At 49.2% G+C, this 22,022-nt stretch overlaps 1 protein-coding gene across 4 annotated transcripts in view; it reads right to left on the bottom strand.

Moving 5' to 3' along the window:
• Positions 1-21,792, bottom strand: part of treh (trehalase (brush-border membrane glycoprotein)) — a 32,365-nt gene extending 10,573 nt beyond the window's left edge. The window contains exons 1-12 of one of the 4 annotated variants that reach the window (XM_038779586.1): positions 21,775-21,792; positions 21,439-21,515; positions 18,912-19,012; positions 17,702-17,846; positions 13,828-13,915; positions 11,296-11,396; positions 9,642-9,734; positions 7,028-7,144; positions 2,821-2,943; positions 2,464-2,513; positions 1,690-1,890; positions 350-576 (exon numbers count right to left, since the gene is read on the bottom strand). In XM_038779586.1, coding sequence (XP_038635514.1) covers positions 350-576; positions 1,690-1,890; positions 2,464-2,513; positions 2,821-2,943; positions 7,028-7,144; positions 9,642-9,734; positions 11,296-11,396; positions 13,828-13,915; positions 17,702-17,846; positions 18,912-19,012; positions 21,439-21,515; positions 21,775-21,777 — 1,326 coding nt within the window. In that variant the 5' untranslated portion in view covers positions 21,778-21,792. The other 3 variants (XM_038779587.1, XM_038779585.1, XM_038779588.1) reach the window with 3 other exon arrangements.
• Positions 21,793-22,022: the final 230 nt, after the last annotated feature.

Here is a 22,022-nt window from a genome sequence, read left to right as displayed (position 1 = left end):
AGGAACCCTCACTCTTAGCCTTAACAGCTGCTTGTCAGATGAATGAACTCGGGACAGATGACAATCCAAAAGTCAGTCCTTCAAGTCACAGTTCAGCTGAATCCCAATGGGCACCTTTTGCAAAGGTGCCATAGATTGCATTGCTAATGGGTCTGTGTCTAGTCCAGCCACATCCTTACAGAGCAAGTAATAGAGTTGAAAGTAATTGCTTGGCCTCAAGATCATAGCAGATATTTTATTGCAGCGGTGACAGCACCTACTCGCTCGAGGGTAAGAGAGGATTTCTCACAAACCCCCCCCCCCCCCATCATCCAAACACCTGGGGTATAATTGCGATAACTAACATTACCTCCAGATAATGGATCACCATCTCTGCCGTCTGCCCTGGCTTCTGCTCAGTAAAACACTCAGCCCAGAGGGGGGCCAAGTTTGAAGCATAGAAGGCAGTGTTGCTACGGTTACTCATTAAGTTGTAATCAAACCAGATTCCTTGTGTTTCATCCCAGAAAATGTCACGTACAGCAGCTATGCGGCTTTTCAAGGCTTCTTCGTAGTACTGAGCCTTGAGAGAGTTACCTGAAAAATAAAGACAGGTGCATTGTGAGGATAGATCGGTGGGTGGTAGGGTTCTCAAATCTCCAAGGATTGAAAGTCAAACTCCACGACACTGCTGTGTGTAACTCTGGAGAAAAATCACAAGACATTAAAAAAGATTGTATTTTTGTGTCATTTTCCATGAACATTTCTCCTTAGCAGATGCAAAGCAGAGGAAAAAAGGCTGATTGTCTCACAGTCAAGCATCATCCAATTGGCTAATGAGTGTTTGTACTTTCCAATTTCTGGTCAATGGTAACCCCCAGGATGTTGATAGAGAATTCAGCAATAGTAATGCCATTGAATATCATGGGGTGATGTCTACATTTTCTCTTGTTGTAATTTCCTGGCAATTGTGGGGCGTGAATGTAACTTGCCACTTATCAGCCCAAGCCTGGGTATTGTCCAGGTCTTGCTGCGTTTGGACATGGACTGCTTTAGTATCGGAGGAGTCACAAATGGTGAACATTGTGCAATCATCAGTGAGCATCCCCATTTCTGACCTTATGATGGAAGGGAGGTTATTGATGAAGCAGCTGAAGATTGTTGGGCCTAGGACACTACCCTGAGGGACTCCTGCAGTGATGTCCTGGAGCCAAGTATTTTTAATATAAATTTAGAATACCCAATTATTATTTTTTTTGTCCAATTAAGGGGCAATTCAACATGGCCAATCCATCTAACCTTCACATCTTTGGGTTGTGGGGTGAAACCCATGCAGACACTGGGAGAATGTGCAAACTCCACACGGACAGTGACACAGGGCCGGGATTCGAACCCGGGTCCTCAGCACCGCAGTCCCAGTGCTAACCACTGTGCCACATGCTGCCCCTTTGGAGCCAAGTTGATTGGCCTTCAAGCCACAACCATCTTCCTTTGTGCCAGGTATGACTCCAAACAGTGGACAATTTTCCCAAATTCCCATTGCCGCAGGTTTTAAAAGGGCTCCTTGGTGCCACACTCGACTAAATGTTGTCCTAATGACAAAGCAATCACTTCACCTCAGCTGCTCACAGGTATCATCCTTGATCTAGTCTTTACATCACACTAACACGTACAGGAGAGATATTGAATGGTCCATTCAATGATACTGACCCAGCTCCCTGTGGAACATTGCCAAGATTCGTTCATTCCTGCAGAGGACAGAGTTAAGGTCAACGGGGAGGATGTACTTGGTTTTTGTGTCCTTTAAAGTTCCATTATTCTCCCCATTGGAGTCAATGAACCAACGTGACGAGAAATCCCAGCCGGACTCCGCTCCTGTTTTCAGCTCCAACCACAGGTCTCTTCGGGCAGCTGAGGATTACAGTCAGTGTCATTTAACCATCATAATAACAAGGCACACTCAATTGGCAACACTGGCTTGATTTTTTTCAACTCAAACTTCAAATTCGTCACAAAGCTTCGACAGCTGGAGACTCTGCAACCACAGGTAGCAAATCAACACCCGATTGGTTAACCAAACACTCCCAGGGCAGGTACAACACGGGGTTAGATACAGAGTAAAGCTCCCTCTACACTGTCCCCATCAAACACTCCCAGGACAGGTACAGCACGGGGTTAGATACAGAGTAAAGCTCCCTCTACACTGTCCCCATCAAACACTCCCAGGACAGGTACAGCACAGAGTTAGATACAGAGTAAAGCTCCCTCTACACTGTCCCCATCAAACACTCCCAGGACAGGGACAGCACGGGGTTAGATACAGAGTAAAGCTCCCTCTGCACTGTTTCCATCAAACACTCCCAGGACAGGTACAGCACGGGATTAGATACAGAGTAAAGCTCCCTCTGCACTGTCCCCATCAAATACTCAATTATTTTTCCAGCTTGCTTTGATATTCAAATGGTTTTACAATAAAAATATTACCTTCCGTTAGTGTCTTTGCCAAATCTACGTCATTGCTGTAGGACTCTGGTCTGTTTTAGAGAAAAGCAGTAAATCATCAATACAAATAAAACACTGGCAGCACAGGGCTGTAGGCTGACTGATCAGAGAGAGGAAATAATAACAGATTCCTGACAACAGGTCCTTTCCAGAGTTACTACGTAGTCGGTGTTCCTCTCCGTGTGAGCATGCTTGTCCAGCATTTTCACTAAATTTTCCTGTTAGCTGATAATATTGAGGTAGTGAAGGTCATAATGGTCGCCTGCTGTTCCCCATCACTAAACCAGGAGAGGCACATATTGAACGAGAAGCAGAGGGACAGTTTATATCCCTACCAACCTGGGTCCAGCTGCTTCTACAATATACCGATTCACAAGATGGGTTTTGCCTCCTGCAATAATAACCACAGTTCGATTCTTCATCCAGAAATCATACTCCTTGTCCAGGAGATCAATATTTTGCCTGAATTTTAAAAAAAAGTTAAATTTCAAGGTATTAATTAACATGGAGGTGTGAACAACTCAAAACACAGTCATTTTCATTTCATTTTTTCATATACCCCTGGCATTGTTTGTCTGGAGTCATTCACTTGGGTGTCCACTGGCAAGGAAACCTCGGGATCGGCAGCCTCGGGATCGGGCAGCCTCGGGATCGGCTCCCGCCTCGGGATCGGCAGCCTCGGGAGATATTGGTGGGATTTCTTTAATTGCTGCAGTGTAAAGTTTAACACATCTGTGTGGCTTGCTTGGCCGTTTCAGAGAGAGGCTTGGTGTACAAGTGCAGTCACAAGTAGGCTCAGGCGGGGCAGGGAGGGCGGGCGGGGGGCAGGGAGGGCAGGCGGGGGCAGGGACGGCAGGGGGGCAGGGACGGCAGGGGGGCAGGTGGGGCAGGGACGGCAGGCGGTGGCAGGGAGGGCAGGGACGGCAGGGGGGCAGGCGGGGCACAGACGGCAGGCGGGGCAGGGACGGCAGGCGGGGGGCAGGGACGGCAGGCGGGGCACAGACGGCAGGCGGGGCACGGACGGCAGGGGGGCAGGCGGGGCACGGACGGCAGGGGGGCAGGGACGGCAGGGGGGGCAGGGATGGCAGGCGGAGGGCAGGGACGGCAGGGGGCAGGCGGGGCACGGACGGCAGGCGGGGCAGGGACGGCAGGGGGGCAGGCGGGGCACGGACGGCAGGCGGTGGCAGGGACGGCAGGCGGGGGCAGGGACGGCAGGCGGGGGCAGGGACGGCAGGCGGGGGGCAGGGACGGCAGGCGGGGGGCAGGGACGGCAGGCGGGGGGCAGGGACGGCAGGCGGGGGGCAGGGACGGCAGGCGGGGGGCAGGGACGGCAGGCGGGGGGCAGGGACGGCAGGCGGGGGGCAGGGACGGCAGGCGGGGGGCAGGGACGGCAGGCGGGGGGCAGGGACGGCAGGCGGGGGGCAGGGACGGCAGGCGGGGGGCAGGGACGGCAGGCGGGGGGCAGGGACGGCAGGCGGGGGGCAGGGACGGCAGGCGGGGGCAGGGACGGCAGGCGGGGGGCAGGGACGGCAGGCGGGGGGCAGGGACGGCAGGCGGGGGGCAGGGACGGCAGGCGGGGGGCAGGGACGGCAGGCGGGGGGCAGGGACGGCAGGCGGGGGGCAGGGACGGCAGGCGGGGGCAGGGACGGCAGCGGGGGCAGGCGGGGCACAGACGGCAGGCGGGGCAGGGACGGCAGGGGGGCAGGCGGGGCACGGACGGCAGGCGGTGGCAGGGACGGCAGGCGGTGGCAGGGACGGCAGGCGGGGGGCAGGGACGGCAGGCGGGGGGCAGGGACGGCAGGCGGGGGGCAGGGACGGCAGGCGGGGGGCAGGGACGGCAGGCGGGGGGCAGGGACGGCAGGCGGGGGGCAGGGACGGCAGGCGGGGGCAGGGACGGCAGGCGGGGGGCAGGGACGGCAGGCGGGGGGCAGGGACGGCAGGCGGGGGGCAGGGACGGCAGGCGGGGGGCAGGGACGGCAGGCGGGGGGCAGGGACGGCAGGCGGGGGGCAGGGACGGCAGGCGGGGGGCAGGGACGGCAGGCGGGGGGCAGGGACGGCAGGCGGGGGGCAGGGACGGCAGGCGGGGGCAGGGACGGCAGGCGGGGGCAGGGACGGCAGGCGGGGGGCAGGGACGGCAGGCGGGGGCAGGACGGCGGCGGGGGGCAGGGACGGCAGGCGGGGGGCAGGCGGGGCACAGACGGCAGGCGGTGGCAGGGATGGCAGGCGGGGGGCAGGGACGGCAGGCGGGGGGCAGGGACGGCAGGCGGGGGGCAGGGACGGCAGGGGGGCAGGCGGGGCACAGACGGCAGGCGGGGCACGGACGGCAGGCTTCTTTCCATAAAACATATTGCTATGTATTTTCATATTTTTTCCCCCATTGATTCGCCTTTCCATCCCCTTTTCATCACATTTTCAAGTGGGTTTTCACTGACCAGCATCTCCCTTCCCCTCAACCTCCCTGAACCAGGGACATTTGTTACCTGTTCCAGGTTGTCCTCGGACACACTGCTGATATTTGTTTTGCTATTAATGCATTCTGATCTGTGCTACTATCAGCAGCCTTCTTAGCCTGAATCACCACCATTTACAGTCCCTTGTCCACAACAGCTGTGTCAATCTCTCACCATCCTCCAGCCATCACTGGCCATCTATCCAGCCTCACTGGCCATCTATCCAGCCTCACTGGCCATCCTCCAGCCATCACTGGCCATCTATCCAGCCTCACTGGCCATCTATCCAGCCATCACTGGCCATCTATCCAGCCTCACTGGCCATCTATCCAGCCTCACTGGCCATCTATCCAGCCTCACTGGCCATCCATCCAGCCTCACTGGCCATCTATCCAGCCATCACGGGCCATCTATCCAGCCATCACGGGCCATCTATCCAGCCACACTGGCCATCTACCCAGCCTCACTGGCCATCTATCCAGCCTCACTGGCCATCTATCCAGCCTCACTGGCCATCTATCCAGCCTCACTGGCCATCTATCCAGCCTCACTGGCCATCTATCCAGCCATCACTGGCCATCTATCCAGCCTCACTGGCTATCTATCCAGCCTCACTGGCCATCTATCCAGCCTCACTGGCCATCTATCCAGCCTCACTGGCCATCTATCCAACCTCACTGGCCATCCTCCAGCCATCACTGGCCATCTATCCAGCCTCACTGGCCATCCTCCAGCCATCACTGGCCATCTATCCAGCCTCACTGGCCATCTATCCAGCCTCACTGGCCATCTATCCAGCCTCACTGGCCATCCTCCAGCCATCACTGGCCATCCTCCAGCCATCACTGGCCATCCTCCAGCCATCACTGGCCATCTATCCAGCCATCACTGGCCATCCTCCAGCCATCACTGGCCATCCTCCAGCCATCACTGGCCATCCTCCAGCCATCACTGGCCATCCTCCAGCCATCACTGGCCATCCTCCAGCCATCACTGGCCATCTATCCAGCCTCACTGGCCATCTATCCAACCTCACTGGCCATCTATCCAGCCTCACTGGCCATCTATCCAGCCTCACTGGCCATCTATCCAGCCTCACTGGCCATCCTCCAGCCATCACTGGCCATCCTCCAGCCATCACTGGCCATCTATCCAGCCATCACTGGCCATCCTCCAGCCATCACTGGCCATCCTCCAGCCATCACTGGCCATCCTCCAGCCATCACTGGCCATCCTCCAGCCATCACTGGCCATCCTCCAGCCATCACTGGCCATCCTCCAGCCATCACTGGCCATCCTCCAGCCATCACTGGCCATCTATCCAACCTCACTGGCCATCTATCCAGCCTCACTGCTCCACCAAAGCCCCAACAACAGTAGGGGGTAAACGGTGGCGCAATGGTTACCACTGCTGCCTCAGCACTGAGGACCCGGGTTCAATCCCGGCCCCGGGTCGCTATCCGTGTGGAGTTTGCACATTCTCCCCGGGTCTGCGTGGGTCTAACGCCCAAAACCCAAAGATGTGCAGGTTAGGTGGATTGGCCACGCAAAATTGCCCCTTAATTGGAAACAACAGAATTGGGTACTCTGAAATTATTTTCAAAAGAGGACAAGTGTTACTTTCAGTAATCTGTTCAGCATAAACGATACTGGTTTTATGGAACTACAATGACGGAGATGAGATAAGTTCCACCTAGCTCATGAGGTGCAGAAACCAAATTAAACATTTCAAGCCCAATCACAGGGGTGATGTCCAGCACCGTGGTTTTTGGGCAAACACATTAAATTCCTTTTTCATCACTTGGGATTTGTACCAAAATTTTGAGGATCACATTCTGCCCTCCAGTCAGAACCAAACCTTATTCCGTTCTCTGGGTTCACTGGGCAAACTTTCCCCTCAGAGTCAGGGTCACACAGCATCCAGAATCCTGCTCCACAACGCCCCAGTGGGCTCTAACATTGATTTAATTTGAACAGACACTTGCTCCAATCTCACGGTGTTGCTCAGCCTGGGAAGTAGGAAGTAATAAACATGGAAAAAAACCCAAACACACATAAATCACATCACAGCCAAAGACTGATATCAGACAGCTCACCTTAAGAAGGCCCTGTCATTTGTGACTTTGATGTAACTGTCCATCATCAGTACCAGGAAGGGTGGCTGACTCCTGCGCTCATAGTAAACCCGCCCTCCGTTTGGGATGAATTCAAATCTGGAAAATCAGGAGAGGGTTCAACATTCCAATTCACATCACCCCCTCTCCCAACCTCGCCCAGGTTTCACCGACAGAAGTTTGTAATGTTAAGGGGTGGGATTTATCACTGGAATCAATGGTGGAAGCTGCAAGGTACAGCATGACGAGAGAGAGAGAAAGCAGGTACCTGGCAATTTAGGAGACACAAGGAGCTAGAGTCAAGTTAAACACTGAATACCCCAAACGATATGCCAAGTAGCGAGATCCTGACCTCAGCCAGGGGAATGTGATAAACGTAGTCACAAGTGTGCATTCATATAGCGCCTTTAACTGATTAAAACACCCAGAATGCCCATATCAACAAACTCTCCCTGCAATCAATAAGATTTAAGAATTAAGAAACAGGGAGAAAGGAGATGGTAATAGGGTTAATCAGAATCCAATCAGGTGCAAAGAGAGGGGGTAATAAATACGGATTAAGAAGAGAGGAAGGAAATATTTAAATTTTAAACACCTAACTTCAATTGAAAGCATGGCAGCCAATGAGGCAGCAATGCAAATCACAGCAAATTTCAGAGTATTGTCGGACTGGTGGACATTACAGAGAATACTGATAAAGGCATGTCCAAAGTCAAAGATCTATTAATATTCCATTTCTTTTTGAAAACAATTTCACGCTCCATGTAGCTCAGGGAATTCAGCTTCATGTTCCGGCCCCGTCACACGAAGGTGCCCTCCTCTCCTGAAGGTGCTGACTCTCACTGGGGTACAGGGTCCCCCTCCTCTCCTGAAGGTGCTGACTCTCACTGGGGTACGGGGCCCCCTCCTCTCCTGAAGGTGCTGCCTCACACTGGGGTACAGGGTCCCCCTCCTCTCCTGAAGGTGCTGACTCTCACTGGGGTACAGGGTCCCCCTCCTCTCCTGAAGGTGCTGCCTCTCACTGGGGTACAGGGTACCCCTCCTGAAGGTGCTGACTCTCACTGGGGTACAGGGTCCCCTCCTCTCCTGAAGGTGCTGACTCTCACTGGGGTACAGGGTCCCCCTCCTCTCCTGAAGGTGCTGACTCTCACTGGGGTACGGGGCCCCCCCCCCTCTCCTGAAGGTGCTGACTCTCACTGGGGTACAGGGTCCCCCTCCTCTCCTGAAGGTGCTGACTCACACTGGGGTACAGGGTCCCCCTCCTCTCCTGAAGGTGCTGACTCTCACTGGGGTACAGGGTCCCCCTCCTGAAGGTGCTGACTCTCACTGGGGTACAGGGTCCCCTCCTCTCCTGAAGGTGCTGACTCTCACTGGGGTACAGGGTCCCCCTCCTCTCCTGAAGGTGCTGACTCTCACTGGGGTACAGACTCCCCCTCCTCTCCTGAAGGTGCTGACTCTCACTGGGGTACAGGGTCCCCCTCCTCTCCTGAAGGTGCTGACTCTCACTGGGGTACAGACTCCCCCTCCTCTCCTGAAGGTGCTGACTCTCACTGGGGTACAGGGTCCCCCTCCTCTCCTGAAGGTGCTGACTCTCACTGGGGTACGGGGCCCCCTCCTCTCCTGAAGGTGCTGACTCTCACTGGGGTACAGGGTCCCCCTCCTCTCCTGAAGGTGCTGACTCTCACTGGGGTACAGGGCCCCCTCCTCTCCTGAAGGTGCTGACTCTCACTGGGGTACAGGGTCCCCCTCCTCTCCTGAAGGTGCTGACTCTCACTGGGGTACAGGGTCCCCCCTCCTCTCCTGAAGGTGCTGACTCTCACTGGGGTACAGGGTCCCCCCTCCTCTCCTGAAGGTGCTGACTCTCACTGGGGTACAGGGTCCCCCTCCTCTCCTGAAGGTGCTGACTCTCACTGGGGTACAGGGTCCCCCTCCTCTCCTGAAGGTGCTGACTCTCACTGGGGTACAGACTCCCCCTCCTCTCCTGAAGGTGCTGACTCTCACTGGGATACAGGGTCCCCCTCCTCTCCTGAAGGTGCTGACTCTCACTGGGGTACGGGGCCCCCTCCTCTCCTGAAGGTGCTGACTCTCACTGGGGTACAGGGTCCCCCTCTTCTCCTGAAGGTGCTGACTCTCACTGGGGTACAGGGTCCCCCCTCCTCTCCTGAAGGTGCTGACTCTCACTGGGGTACAGGGTCCCCCTCCTCTCCTGAAGGTGCTGACTCTCACTGGGGTACAGGGTCCCCCTCCTCTCCTGAAGGTGCTGCCTCTCACTGGGGTCCAGGGTCCCCCTCCTGAAGGTGCTGACTCTCACTGGGGTACAGGGTCCCCTCCTCTCCTGAAGGTGCTGACTCTCACTGGGGTACAGACTCCCCCTCCTCTCCTGAAGGTGCTGACTCTCACTGGGGTACAGGGTCCCCCTCCTCTCCTGAAGGTGCTGACTCTCACTGGGGTACAGGGTCCCCCTCCTCTCCTGAAGGTGCTGACTCTCACTTCGGTACCAGACCCTTCCTCTCCTGAAGGTGCTGACTCTCACTGGGGTACAGGGTCCCCCTCCTCCTGAAGGTGCAGTATGCTCCTGTTTCCCATCTTGCTTTACCTTTGAATGAGATACAGGAAATTTTCAATCATTCCTTTGGCAGTTTCAGTCATCTCGGAGAGGAGCAATCCTTTTATTATCCAGTACGAGTCCCTGAAGGAGAGAGAAGAGAGTCAGTGCCCGATCCGAATGAAGCATGGGCTAGAATGTGGAACTAACTCGATGTGTTGATGCTCACAAACTAGCGATGGAAGAGTCCCTCAGTCCAGTAATGTCAGTCAGTCTCCAGAGAAACTTTGTACATTCCCACAGCAGAGCCTGTGCTCCAGCACTGGCAGGAGTGCCCCTACCCTCAGGCATAGCAGCTGAACCAAGGTTGTGACAATTAAAAATCACTCAGCAGCTTAATAGTTTGGTGGGATTGTTCTTTACAAAGCACACTCTGCACACAGCCATGGGAGGGAGGCCTCTACCTCAAATCCATGCAACTGGAACAGGCTCTAAGTGGATCCAGTGATATGACCTCAAAACTATAGCAATTAAGGGCAGCACGGTGACGCAGTGGTTCGCATTGCTGCCTCACAGCGCCAAGGTCCCAGGTTCGATCCCGGCTCTGGATCACTGTCCGTGTGGAGTTTGCACATTCTCCCCGTGTCTGCGTGGGTTTCGCCCCCACAACCCAAAGATGTGCAGGGTTGGTGCATTGGCCAAACTCAATTTCATCTTAATTGGATACTCTAAATCTATTTTAAAAAAGTAAAGCTATGGCAATTATTGGCCCCATCATTAGAGAATTATTTTTATTTTATTGCAAACAAACCTTTTCATGATGCTGGCTGTACAGATTGCAAACCGCGTATAAATGTTTAGAAAAATGCAAGAGCCTCAATCCAAACTTTTGCACGCGACGACCACCACACAACCCCCCCCCTCCCTTCTGAACTGTCAACTCAGAAAATCCACTCAATGCACCACGACCAGTAATAACCCACTCAATGCACCACGACCAGTAATAACCCACTCAATGCACCCTCACCAGTAATAACCCACTCAATGCACCCTCACCAGTAATAACCCACTCAATGCACCCTCACCAGTAATAACCCACTCAATGCACCCTCACCAGTAATAATCCACTCAATGCACCCTCACCAGTAATAATCCACTCAATGCACCTTCACCAGTAATAAGCCACTCAATGCACCCTCGCCAGTAATAAGCCACTCAATGCACCCTCACCAGTAATAATCCACTCAATGCACCCTCGCCAGTAATAAGCCACTCAATGCACCCTCACCAGTAATAACCCACTCAATGCACCCTCGCCAGTAATAAGCCACTCAATGCACCCTCACCAGTAATAAGACACTCAATGCACTCTTACCAGTAATAAGCCACTCAATGCACCCTCACCAGTAATAAGCCACTCAATGCACTCTTACCAGTAATAATGCACCCTCGCCAGTAATAATCCACTCAATGCACCCTCACCAGTAATAAGACACTCAATGCACCCTCACCAGTAATAATGCACCCTCGCCAGTAATAATCCACTCAATGCACCCTCACCAGTAATAATCCACTCAATGCACCCTCACCAGTAATAATCCACTCAATGCACCCTCACCAGTAATAATCCACTCAATGCACCCTCACCAGTAATAATCCACTCAATGCACCCTCACCAGTAATAAGAAACTCAATGCACTCTCACCAGTAATAAAATTCCCTGAATCGACCACCAGGTACAATCAATGGTTTGGGTACATAAATCTGGGAATACAGCTCTGCGTGCGACTGCACATCGAGTTTAATCTGAAAGCAACAAGAGGATGTTTAATCAATTTTAGGTTGCGTGACATTTTCTTAAAGCCAGAGAAATATGCATTTCACCCTGTCACACAACAATGACTGGCCGTCTCGAAGCTCACCTCGGGTCAACGTCACACCGAGGTTACAAACAGATGGGCCTTGCCTCATACTGCGGCCAGGGGGAGAGATGGAGTTGGTCATCAGGGAACAGGTTTGGAATGGGGACCAAATCACTGGCTCCAACCTTCCCAATATTTAATTGGAGGAATTTCTGCTCATCCAGTACTGGATAAGATTGCCAGCATGGGCATGCTGGTCCGAATGGCCTCTGTCAGCTCCTGTGTCTCATGTCCCATGTAATTATTCATTGGGAATATGAACATATTATACCAACAAGGCACAAACATAAATCAAAACGGTGTACAGAATGTCATGTCTTCTGCTATTTTAAAATCGATTGTTGCTGAACCAAAAGATGGCTACCATAGGTCACTTGACTCATAAGAATAGGCAAATGTTCTGGAAGCTGCCCACAGAGATCAACAACAGTTCCACTCTCATCCTCGTGGAATCTCACTCCATTGCAAGACCATATTATAATCGCAAAACTAGCAGATGAATTGACTCCCCAGTTTGGGGAATAACAAAAGACATTGATACAGAAATTTGTTATACCTGAAGGGGTGTTAACTCCTAGTTTTTAACTCCAGTTTGCTCCCAAGAGAAATGATGCATTTGGGGGAGAAGCACGGAAACTGAAATTAACTAATTAATTGGTCACAATGGCTCCCCGCTCAGAGCATCTTTGGACAGTTTTATTACATTTTGCCACCCCTCAGATGATTCTGCTGATTGCTTTCAACCTAGAAACAGCAGCAGCAGCGCTCCCAGGTGACCCAGCAGCCTGCCACCATCTCTCTACTCCTCAAAGTCAGATTTATGTCAAGGGCATCCTCATTCACTATTACCATCGTTGTAAAACCTCCGTCTTTTCTCCCTGCCTGCGTTTGCGCCTCTACATAAGAAATAGGAACACAATGAGGCCAATCAGCCTGAGAGCCAGCTCTGCCAGTCAAAGAGATCATCAATTGGTTTCACACACGTCCCCCACCAAATAATTTAAAAACAGTCTGCTGGGCAGCACGGTGGAGCAGTGGTTAGCACTGCTGCCTCATGGCACCGAGGGTTCGATCCAGGCCCCAGGTCACTGTCCGTGTGGATGCACGTTCTCCCCGTGTCTACGTCTAGTGCTTTTTCACAAGTTGAAAACCAGAGTGTGCACAAGCCCGCTTACTACATGGTGGCCTGCCACGTGCTTCCAAAGTGGAAGCTGTCGGAAACAGTGTCAGGGAAATCGATGGTATTGAAGGCGGATAAATGGCCTGATAATCTATATCCCAGAGTCCTCAAGGAAGTGATTCTAAAAATAGTGGCTGCATTGGTGGTCATCTTCCAATATTTTATAAACTCTGGAACAGTTCCTACAGACTGGAGGGTAGCTAATATAATTCCACTATTTAAAAAGGGAGGTATAGAGAAAACAGGGAATTATAGACCAGCAAGTCTGACGTTGGAGTGGGGGAAATTCTAAAATTAATTCTCAAAGATTTTATAGATTTTTATGCAGTTTTGGTCTCATCAGATGTTCCTGCTCTAGAGGAAGTGCAGCTGTACGAGGAGAGATCGAGTCGGTTAGGATTGTATTCGCTAGAGTTCAGAAGAATGAGGGGGAATCTCACAGAGACTGATAAAATTCTAACAGGATTACAAAGAACAAAGTACAGCACAGGAACAGGCCCTTCGGCCCTCCAAGCCTGCGCCAACCATGCTGCCCGTCTAAACTAAAATCTTCTACACTTCCGGGGTCCGTATCCCTCTATTCCCATCCTATTCATGTATTAGACAGGGTAGATGCAGGAAGGATGTTCCCGATGGTGGGGATGTCCGGAACCAGGGGTCACAGCCAGAGGATACGGGTACACCATTTATTTTTTTTGTTTAAGTAACTTTAGTCATGAAATTTACAACACTTTTTGGGTGGTTAGCACAGCTGCCCGCTGCCCACAGCGCAGAGGACCCGGGTTCAATCCGGACCCGGGGCACTGTCCGTGTGGAGTTTGCACATTCTCCCCATGCCTGTGTGGGTCTCACCCCCCAAACCAAAGATGTGCAGGTTAGGTGAATTAGCCACGCTAAATTGCCCCTTCATTAGAAAATAAATAAATTGGGTACTCTATAATTTATTTTTAAAAATGAATAGCAGAGCAGGCTCGAAGGGAAGAATGACCTCCATCTGCCCCTTGATTCTGATGTATGGCTCCAAATGTTTCTCAATACTGTTACATTGCATAAGTAAATGGTTGATTATTCTGTCTCTTTGCCCCTTGCCCACACATGCCTGCGAATATATTTGAAAGTACAGTTCCACACATACCTTTCTCCCCAAGGATTTCCAGAGAGCGTGCAGTTCTGTAGCCCAAAGTCGCAGTTTCTGGTCAGAAATCTTGTGAAGGATTCGGGGGCTGCAAATGACATTTTTGATTAAACAGGGATACTACTTTACAACCAGCCTTCATCAGAATAGGAGCTGGAGTGGACTATCAAACTTGCTCCACCATTTAATGCAATCATAACTGATCTGCCTCAACTCTTTGTCACCCACTCTCCATGTGCCTCGATTCTCTTAGAACAGAAATCAATCCATCCAACCTCAAATATGCTCAGCAATGGAGCATCCACAATCTCCTGATTCCCACAACACAAAAGCAAAGTACTGTTTTTAATTCGTTCATGGGACGTGCCAACATTTATTGCTCATCCCTAATTGCCCTTGAGGGGGCAGTCAAGAGTCAAACCACATTGCAGTGGGTCTGGAGTCACATGTAGGCCAGACCGGGTAAAGACGGCAGATTTCCCCTTCCCTAAAAAGGGCATTAATGAACCAGGTGGGTTTTTACAACAATTGATAATGGTTTCAGGGCCTTTTTAGAAATTGAATTTAAATTCCACCAGCTCTGTGGTATTCGAACTCTAGTCCTCAGAGTATTACCCTAGCTCCCTGAATTACTAATCCAATGACAACACCACTATATCAGCACCTCCCTGCACTGCTGCCGCTGGAAATCTGAAATAACAAAACAATAGAAACACTTGGCAGATCTGGTAACATTTGTGGACAGGGAAACAGTGATCATTTCACAAAAAGGGGTTTCTGATGAAACGTCACCATCTGAAACATTAACTCTGTTCCTCTTTCTACAGAAGCTGCCAGACCTGCTGCATATTTCCAGCATTCTCGGGTTTTATTGCAAATATTCAGAACCTATTTCTTACCTCTGTGCCGCCGATCGGACTTTTATCCTGAGCTTCTACCCCAGATTCTCCATTTCCCAGCCAGGGGAAACCACTTCTCAAATTCTACAATGTTAATTTCCTCCATTGCTTCAATAAGATCACATCATGACCTTTGAAATTCCAGACAGATTTACCCAGGAACAAATCGCTCCAATACAATTATTTCCTTCCTTGAATATGGGGAGAGAAACTACAGGCAGTACTCCAGGTTTGATGTCACCTAAACCCTACATAATTGTAGCAAACATCCTCATTCTGGTGTTCCAGTTCCCTTGCATTAAAGGCCAACATGTAATTTGCCTGGACGATAACTTGAACGAAAATGAAATGAAATGAAAATGAAAAATGAAATGAAAATTGCTTATTGTCACGAGTAGGCTTCAATGAAGTTACTGTGAAAAGCCCCTAGTCGCCACATTCCGGCGCCTGTTCCGGAGCGTGCAGTTCTGTAGCCCAAAGTCGCAGTTTCTGGTCAGAAATCTTGTGAAGGATTCGGGGGCTGCAAATGACATTTTTGATTAAACAGGGATACTACTTTACAACCAGCCTTCATCAGAATAGGAGCTGGAGTGGACTATCAAACTTGCTCCACCATTTAATGCAATCATAACTGATCTGCCTCAACTCTTTGTCACCCACTCTCCATGTGCCTCGATTCTCTTAGAACAGAAATCAATCCATCCAACCTCAAATATGCTCAGCAATGGAGCATCCACAATCTCCTGATTCCCACAACACAAAAGCAAAGTACTGTTTTTAATTCGTTCATGGGACGTGCCAACATTTATTGCTCATCCCTAATTGCCCTTGAGGGGGCAGTCAAGAGTCAAACCACATTGCAGTGGGTCTGGAGTCACATGTAGGCCAGACCGGGTAAAGACGGCAGATTTCCCCTTCCCTAAAAAGGGCATTAATGAACCAGGTGGGTTTTTACAACAATTGATAATGGTTTCAGGGCCTTTTTAGAAATTGAATTTAAATTCCACCAGCTCTGTGGTATTCGAACTCTAGTCCTCAGAGTATTACCCTAGCTCCCTGAATTACTAATCCAATGACAACACCACTATATCAGCACCTCCCTGCACTGCTGCCGCTGGAAATCTGAAATAACAAAACAATAGAAACACTTGGCAGATCTGGTAACATTTGTGGACAGGGAAACAGTGATCATTTCACAAAAAGGGGTTTCTGATGAAACGTCACCATCTGAAACATTAACTCTGTTCCTCTTTCTACAGAAGCTGCCAGACCTGCTGCATATTTCCAGCATTCTCGGGTTTTATTGCAAATATTCAGAACCTATTTCTTACCTCTGTGCCGCCGATCGGACTTTTATCCTGAGCTTCTACCCCAGATTCTCCATTTCCCAGCCAGGGGAAACCACTTCTCAAATTCTACAATGTTAATTTCCTCCATTGCTTCAATAAGATCACATCATGACCTTTGAAATTCCAGACAGATTTACCCAGGAACAAATCGCTCCAATACAATTATTTCCTTCCTTGAATATGGGGAGAGAAACTACAGGCAGTACTCCAGGTTTGATGTCACCTAAACCCTACATAATTGTAGCAAACATCCTCATTCTGGTGTTCCAGTTCCCTTGCATTAAAGGCCAACATGTAATTTGCCTGGACGATAACTTGAACGAAAATGAAATGAAATGAAAATGAAAAATGAAATGAAAATTGCTTATTGTCACGAGTAGGCTTCAATGAAGTTACTGTGAAAAGCCCCTAGTCGCCACATTCCGGCGCCTGTCCGGGGAGGCTGGTAGCTGCATCTGCAGCTAACTTTCATTGTTCCCTGTGCAACGTGTCAACTGGAAGAAAGAAACTTGCATCTCCAGAGCACCATTCGCAACCACTGGGTATCGCGAAATGCTGCAGTTCATTACTTTAAAAAAATTATTGTCACTGTCATAATGTATCGATTGTCAATCCCTCAGAGTATCAATCACCAGTATCATTGACCAGTTCAGTATTTTGTTCCCTTGACTAGTTGTACGGTTTGTTTTTTTAAGGTAGATTTAGAGTACCCAATTCATTTTTTCCAATTAAGGAGCAATTTAGCGTGGCCAATCCACCTACCCTGCACATCTTTGGGTTGTGGGGGCAAAACCCACGCAAACACGGGGAGAATGTGCAAACTCCACACGGACAGTGACCCAGAGCCGGGATCGAACCTGGGACCTTGGCGCCGTGAGGCGGCAGTGCTAACACACTGTGCCACCGCACTGCCCATTCTAGGTTTAATGTTGATTTTAAACAAAAAATCTGAATCCATCTTTATTTTCCCACACGTGCATTTGTACAATTCCTTGTGTCAAAATGCTTTATGAAGCTATTCAAACATGCTGCGAGTTATGCAGCAGTCATTTTACCCACATCAAAATCTTATTGATGAAATGACCCAGTTTTTAAAAATAAATTTAGAGTACCCAATTAATTTTTTCCAATTAAGGGGCAATTTAGCGTGGCCAATCCACCTAACCTGCACACCTTTGGGTTGTGGGGGTGAGACCCACACAGACACGAGGAGAATGTGCAAACTCCACATGGACAGTGACCCGGGGCTGGGATCAAACCCGGTCTTAGGCGCTGTGAGGCAGCAGTGCTAACCACTGTGCCGCCCTTTAAATGAACTAGTTAATTTTTTTTTGCTGCTGTTGGTTAAGGGAAGAATGTTGACCAGGTCGCCTGAGAACTCATGAAAGGGGCGACAGAAATGCAAGTTCATTCTTATACTGTCTCACCTTAAGGAATGGCACTTCTGTCAATGCTGCAGTCAGATAGCATCGAAACACAAACCTAGATTATGTAATGGGCTGGATTTTAACCTATTCCTTCTGAACCACAGAGAGACAAACTGATGTACTTCAACAAAAAGGTCACCTCAGGGGCAATGTTGAGAAGCTAACCAGACAGACAGACAGAGATTGTTTTTACACCTACTGATCACCCCAGTCGCCTGGTGTCCATTTCTCAAACTCCTGCCCAGGAGAATCGAAGTACGTTTGGACAAAGAGTTTCAGCTGCTCCTTTGTGAGGCGAGTAGGTGAGGTGGCAGTGAGGTTTCGATAAGCTTCCAAAACAACATCTTTTAAGATTTTTTTCAGAGGAGAAAAAAGAAAATTAAAAATGAATCAAATAATGTTTATTTTAAGAATTGTAAATAGTCAGTAGATTCATTTGAGAGTTGACACATAATTGTAAAATATTTTGAAAATCTGGTTAAAGTTTGACACTGGAGTTAATTTGAAAGATTATAGTATTTACAGAAAATTTGGCCCAGATAGTTTGTGTGGCTATTACCAGTTCTGGTGAAAGGTTAAAGTGGTCTCTACCATTTTCTGTTTTTTCAGCATCTGCAGTATTTTGGTTGAAATTAATTGTTTATATTTCACACAAGCCTCCTCACATCCCACTTCATCCATTACCATCTGGTGGCATAAAAGGGGAGGCGGTGGTGTAGTGGCATTGTCACTAGACTGCACATCTTTGGACTGTGGGAGGAAACCGGAGCGCCCGAGGAAACCCACACACACGGAGGGAAAGTGCAATCTTCACACGGACAGTAATCTTCCTTTGTGCCAGGAATGACTCCAGCCAGCAGAGGGGTTTCCTCCCAGATTCTCAGTTTTGCTAGCCAGGATTAAATTAAGCAGAAAGAGGGCTGCATGGTGGAGCAGTGGTTAGCACTGCTGCCTCACGGCACTGAGGACCCGGGTTTAATCCCGTCCCCGGGTCACTGACCATGTGGAGTTTGCAGATTCTCCCAGTGTCTGCGTGGGTCTCACCCCCAGGGTAGATGGATTGGCCATGCTAATTTGCCCAATTGGAAAAAAATGAATTTGGTACAAAACAAAGTTAAATAGAAAGAAGAGAGGCTGGGTTCCAGCCTCTTTGACCTCCAGTGGAATCCACATAGAGTTCATGGCCATAGTGGGTGAATGGGTCATAAAATGAGTGGTGGCATCTGTGGTTCTCCAGCTATTTCAACAAAGCCATTCCCATTACGTGAATTGCAAAGTGGTCAACTGAACTGGCTGATTACGTGTGAATTTTATTTGCAAGTTGCAGTTTGAAGCCATCCTATTTGTATTTTGTTTTTGGAAACTACTGGAAAGGAATAGTGGTTGAGAAAGAAAATAAGCTTTTGTACCTGGATTGATCTTTAACTTCATATCCACAAAATGCTTGTCATCATTGAAGAGTTTGGCCATCTGCACTTGGTGTAGAAGTTCTCCGGTGCAGTAGATGTAGCTCGGGGAAGGAGAGAAACAAGATTGTTGAGTTGACATTTGACAGAGCGTGAGCACTGTGTTACATCACAGGCTCAGTTACACTTGGTAAAATGCTCAGTACTCTTACCTAGTCCTTCAACAGGGATCTCTCTATATTCTGGGGGTATCTAAGTCTTTGCTTGCATAAGCAGTTGTTTGAGTCAGAGATCATGTATAAAGTTTAAATACATGATTCCTGTTAATTTAAAGAAAACCCTAGTTGCTAACAGATTCTCCTGTTCTGATTTAGGATTGATCCGTCAATGAGCTCACAGCACCAACAACAGCCCTTTCCCAAGCTTGAGGGCCACAAATTTTAACAGGTCAAATCAGCAAACTAGAAATAGGTTCAGGGCTGCAGTTTGAATATCCCCACTTTACATTCTCACAGCTTACATTCTCACAGCTTACATCAATCGGTGTACTTCCACAGTCCATTTTCCATCTACCTGGCCATGTACTGCACACTCACCCCTCAGAACTCATTCCAGAGTCCAGGGCAATGAACCTCACCATGAAGCATCTCATTTAATCTCTTATGTGAAAGCTGAAATAGCAAATCAAGATTTCAGGAAATTTGTTCTTCTGCAACTACTAGCCCATCAGGCAAGGAATGTTACAAACTACAACTGTCCATGTCCAAACCAGGCTGTATTAGTTGCACCTGATATAGATATTCAGATTGTGACATCCCTCACCATCAATTTGCCCATTCGCAATGGTGAGCAAGCTCCATCCCAATAACTGGCTCCCACTTCCTTGCCACTAAATTATAGAAACCATCCTGTCCAAGAAAAAAAGTGATCAGCCAGACCTATGATAATGCATCAAGACCCAACACCATAATTAGGAAAGATCTTACATCTCTATTTATTGAGCAAGTTAAAACCACAATCATATCCCCAACAAACACTCATTTTAACTGACCCAAAAACAGATGCAGGGTTCTGTGCCCTACAGAGAAGGGAGGTTCACATTCAACTTAGCCAGCACGCCCATGCCTAATCTCTTCCCGGGGACATCATCGACGTATATGCGTTTTAATCGGAGTTCAGATCTGAATCTACCTCCCACTTATTGAAAAAGGGAAGAAACAAGAGAAAGTGAATAGCAGTGACGAGGAGACTGGTACATCTAGATGGCAGAAAGAGAAATATACTGGAGGGGCTGCCACAGCAGAAAGGTACCACACAGGGCAGCACGGTGGCGCAGTGGCTAGCACTGCTGTCTCACGGTGCTGAGGTCCCAGGGTCGATACCGGCTCTGGGTCACTTTCTGTGTGGAGTTTGCACATTCTCCCCGTGTTTGCGTGGGTTTCGCCCCCACAACCCAAAGATGTACAGGGTAGGTGGATTGGCCATGCTAAATTGTCCCTTAATTGGAAAATAAAATTAATTGGGTACTTCAAAATTAAAAAATAAGAAAAGCACCACACAAAAAGGTAGCTGGTCATCATAATTAGAGTTTTAAAAAAAAGTACAAACACTCAATTAGTACTTTTCAAAATACCCTCAAACCCCTTCAATGGATTACGTGAGATAGATCTAATAATACCCATCAGCCCACTCCTTGAAACAGTGCCGAGTCAAATTGCCACTTGGGTGTGGCGGGAGAAATGTTGTCCAGGACATCAGCTCCTCTTCAAATAGTGGCATGGCCATTAACATTCACTGGAACAGCAGATGGTGCCAAGATCCCTTGGGGTGGCACAATTGCACATGGTTAGCACTGCTGCCTCATGGCTCCGAGGGCCCTGGCTCGATCCCAGCCCCAGGTCACTGTCCGTGTGGAGTTTGCACATTCTCCCTGCGTCTGTGTGGGTTTCACCCCCACAACCCAAAGGTGTGCAGGTTAGGTGGATTGGCCACATTAAATTGCCCCTTAATTGGAGAGAATTGGGTACTCTAAGTTTACTTTTTAAAAAAGATGGTGCCAAGATCCCATCACAGCTGAAGACGTGAGCACCTCTCACACTGCAGCACCCTCTGTACTGTCATCAGTCAATACGGTGCTCAAAGCAAACTTACATTTATCTTACAGTGCCTCAACTTATTTTACAAATCAATTAGATGTTTTTAAATGCTCTCACGGTTCTAGGAAATGTAGATTCCAACTTGCACAACGCAAGGTCTCGGAGAAGAAAAATGAGACAACGGTCAGATAATTGGTTTAGGGACAGATATTGACCAGGCTCCTTGTTGAATAGTTCCATTTGATTTTTTATATTGATCTAAAAAGGCAGCCAGGACATGGCACCTGTGACAATGCAGCACTCCCTCAGTGCTGTAATGCAGCGTGATCGCTGGTGAGATGTAAACCACAAACATCCAACTCAAAGGGAGAAACTGCTGAGTCAAGCTAGCAATTCAAATCATTCTTGTACATAAAAAAAAGTTAAACATGTACCTGTCGCAAGGAGGAGGAAGTTTCATTGTGGATCCATCATGACATAGACAGAAGGCTGCCACCAGCAAACTCCAAGACTTCGGAGCCATTATTAATGGAGATCGCAGAGCAATGAGAGACCGCAAAGCAAGAACGGAAAGTTAATCTCAGGGCAAAGGTCCAAATGACAGGAATCGGAAAAGAGCTCAGCAAACAAAAAGGGAGGAGACACAACTGTTCTCAAAGTTCAAGGTAAACAACTAATAGCATTTTAAACGGAATTTGCCATTTAATGAAACAAGTAAAAAGAATGGCCATTCACAAATCACCAAATTCTCATAAGTTTCTATTTCTTACCATTGTACTTGGCCTTTAACTGAAATTTCCTGTGAAAATTCCCAGTTTCAAGGGAGGTTTTCAGGAGTCCACTGCAAGAGGAGCTGAAGTTAGCTAATTAAAGAGCACAGCTTAAACCAGGTTTTCTGGGGTCAGCCAACTGCTTAGTTTCAGTGCAGAATATACAAACATACTTAATGTAACTTTAACAGAGCGCGGGGAGTTGGGAAGGTGAGTATTTGGCAAGTGGTTAAAGTGCATTTTATTCC

This window comes from Scyliorhinus canicula, chromosome 19, assembly GCF_902713615.1.
Source record: "Scyliorhinus canicula chromosome 19, sScyCan1.1, whole genome shotgun sequence".
Classification (NCBI taxonomy): Eukaryota; Metazoa; Chordata; class Chondrichthyes; order Carcharhiniformes; family Scyliorhinidae; genus Scyliorhinus; species Scyliorhinus canicula.
Note: the sequence above shows the minus strand (reverse complement) of the source record. Positions and strands in the feature narration are given on the sequence as shown.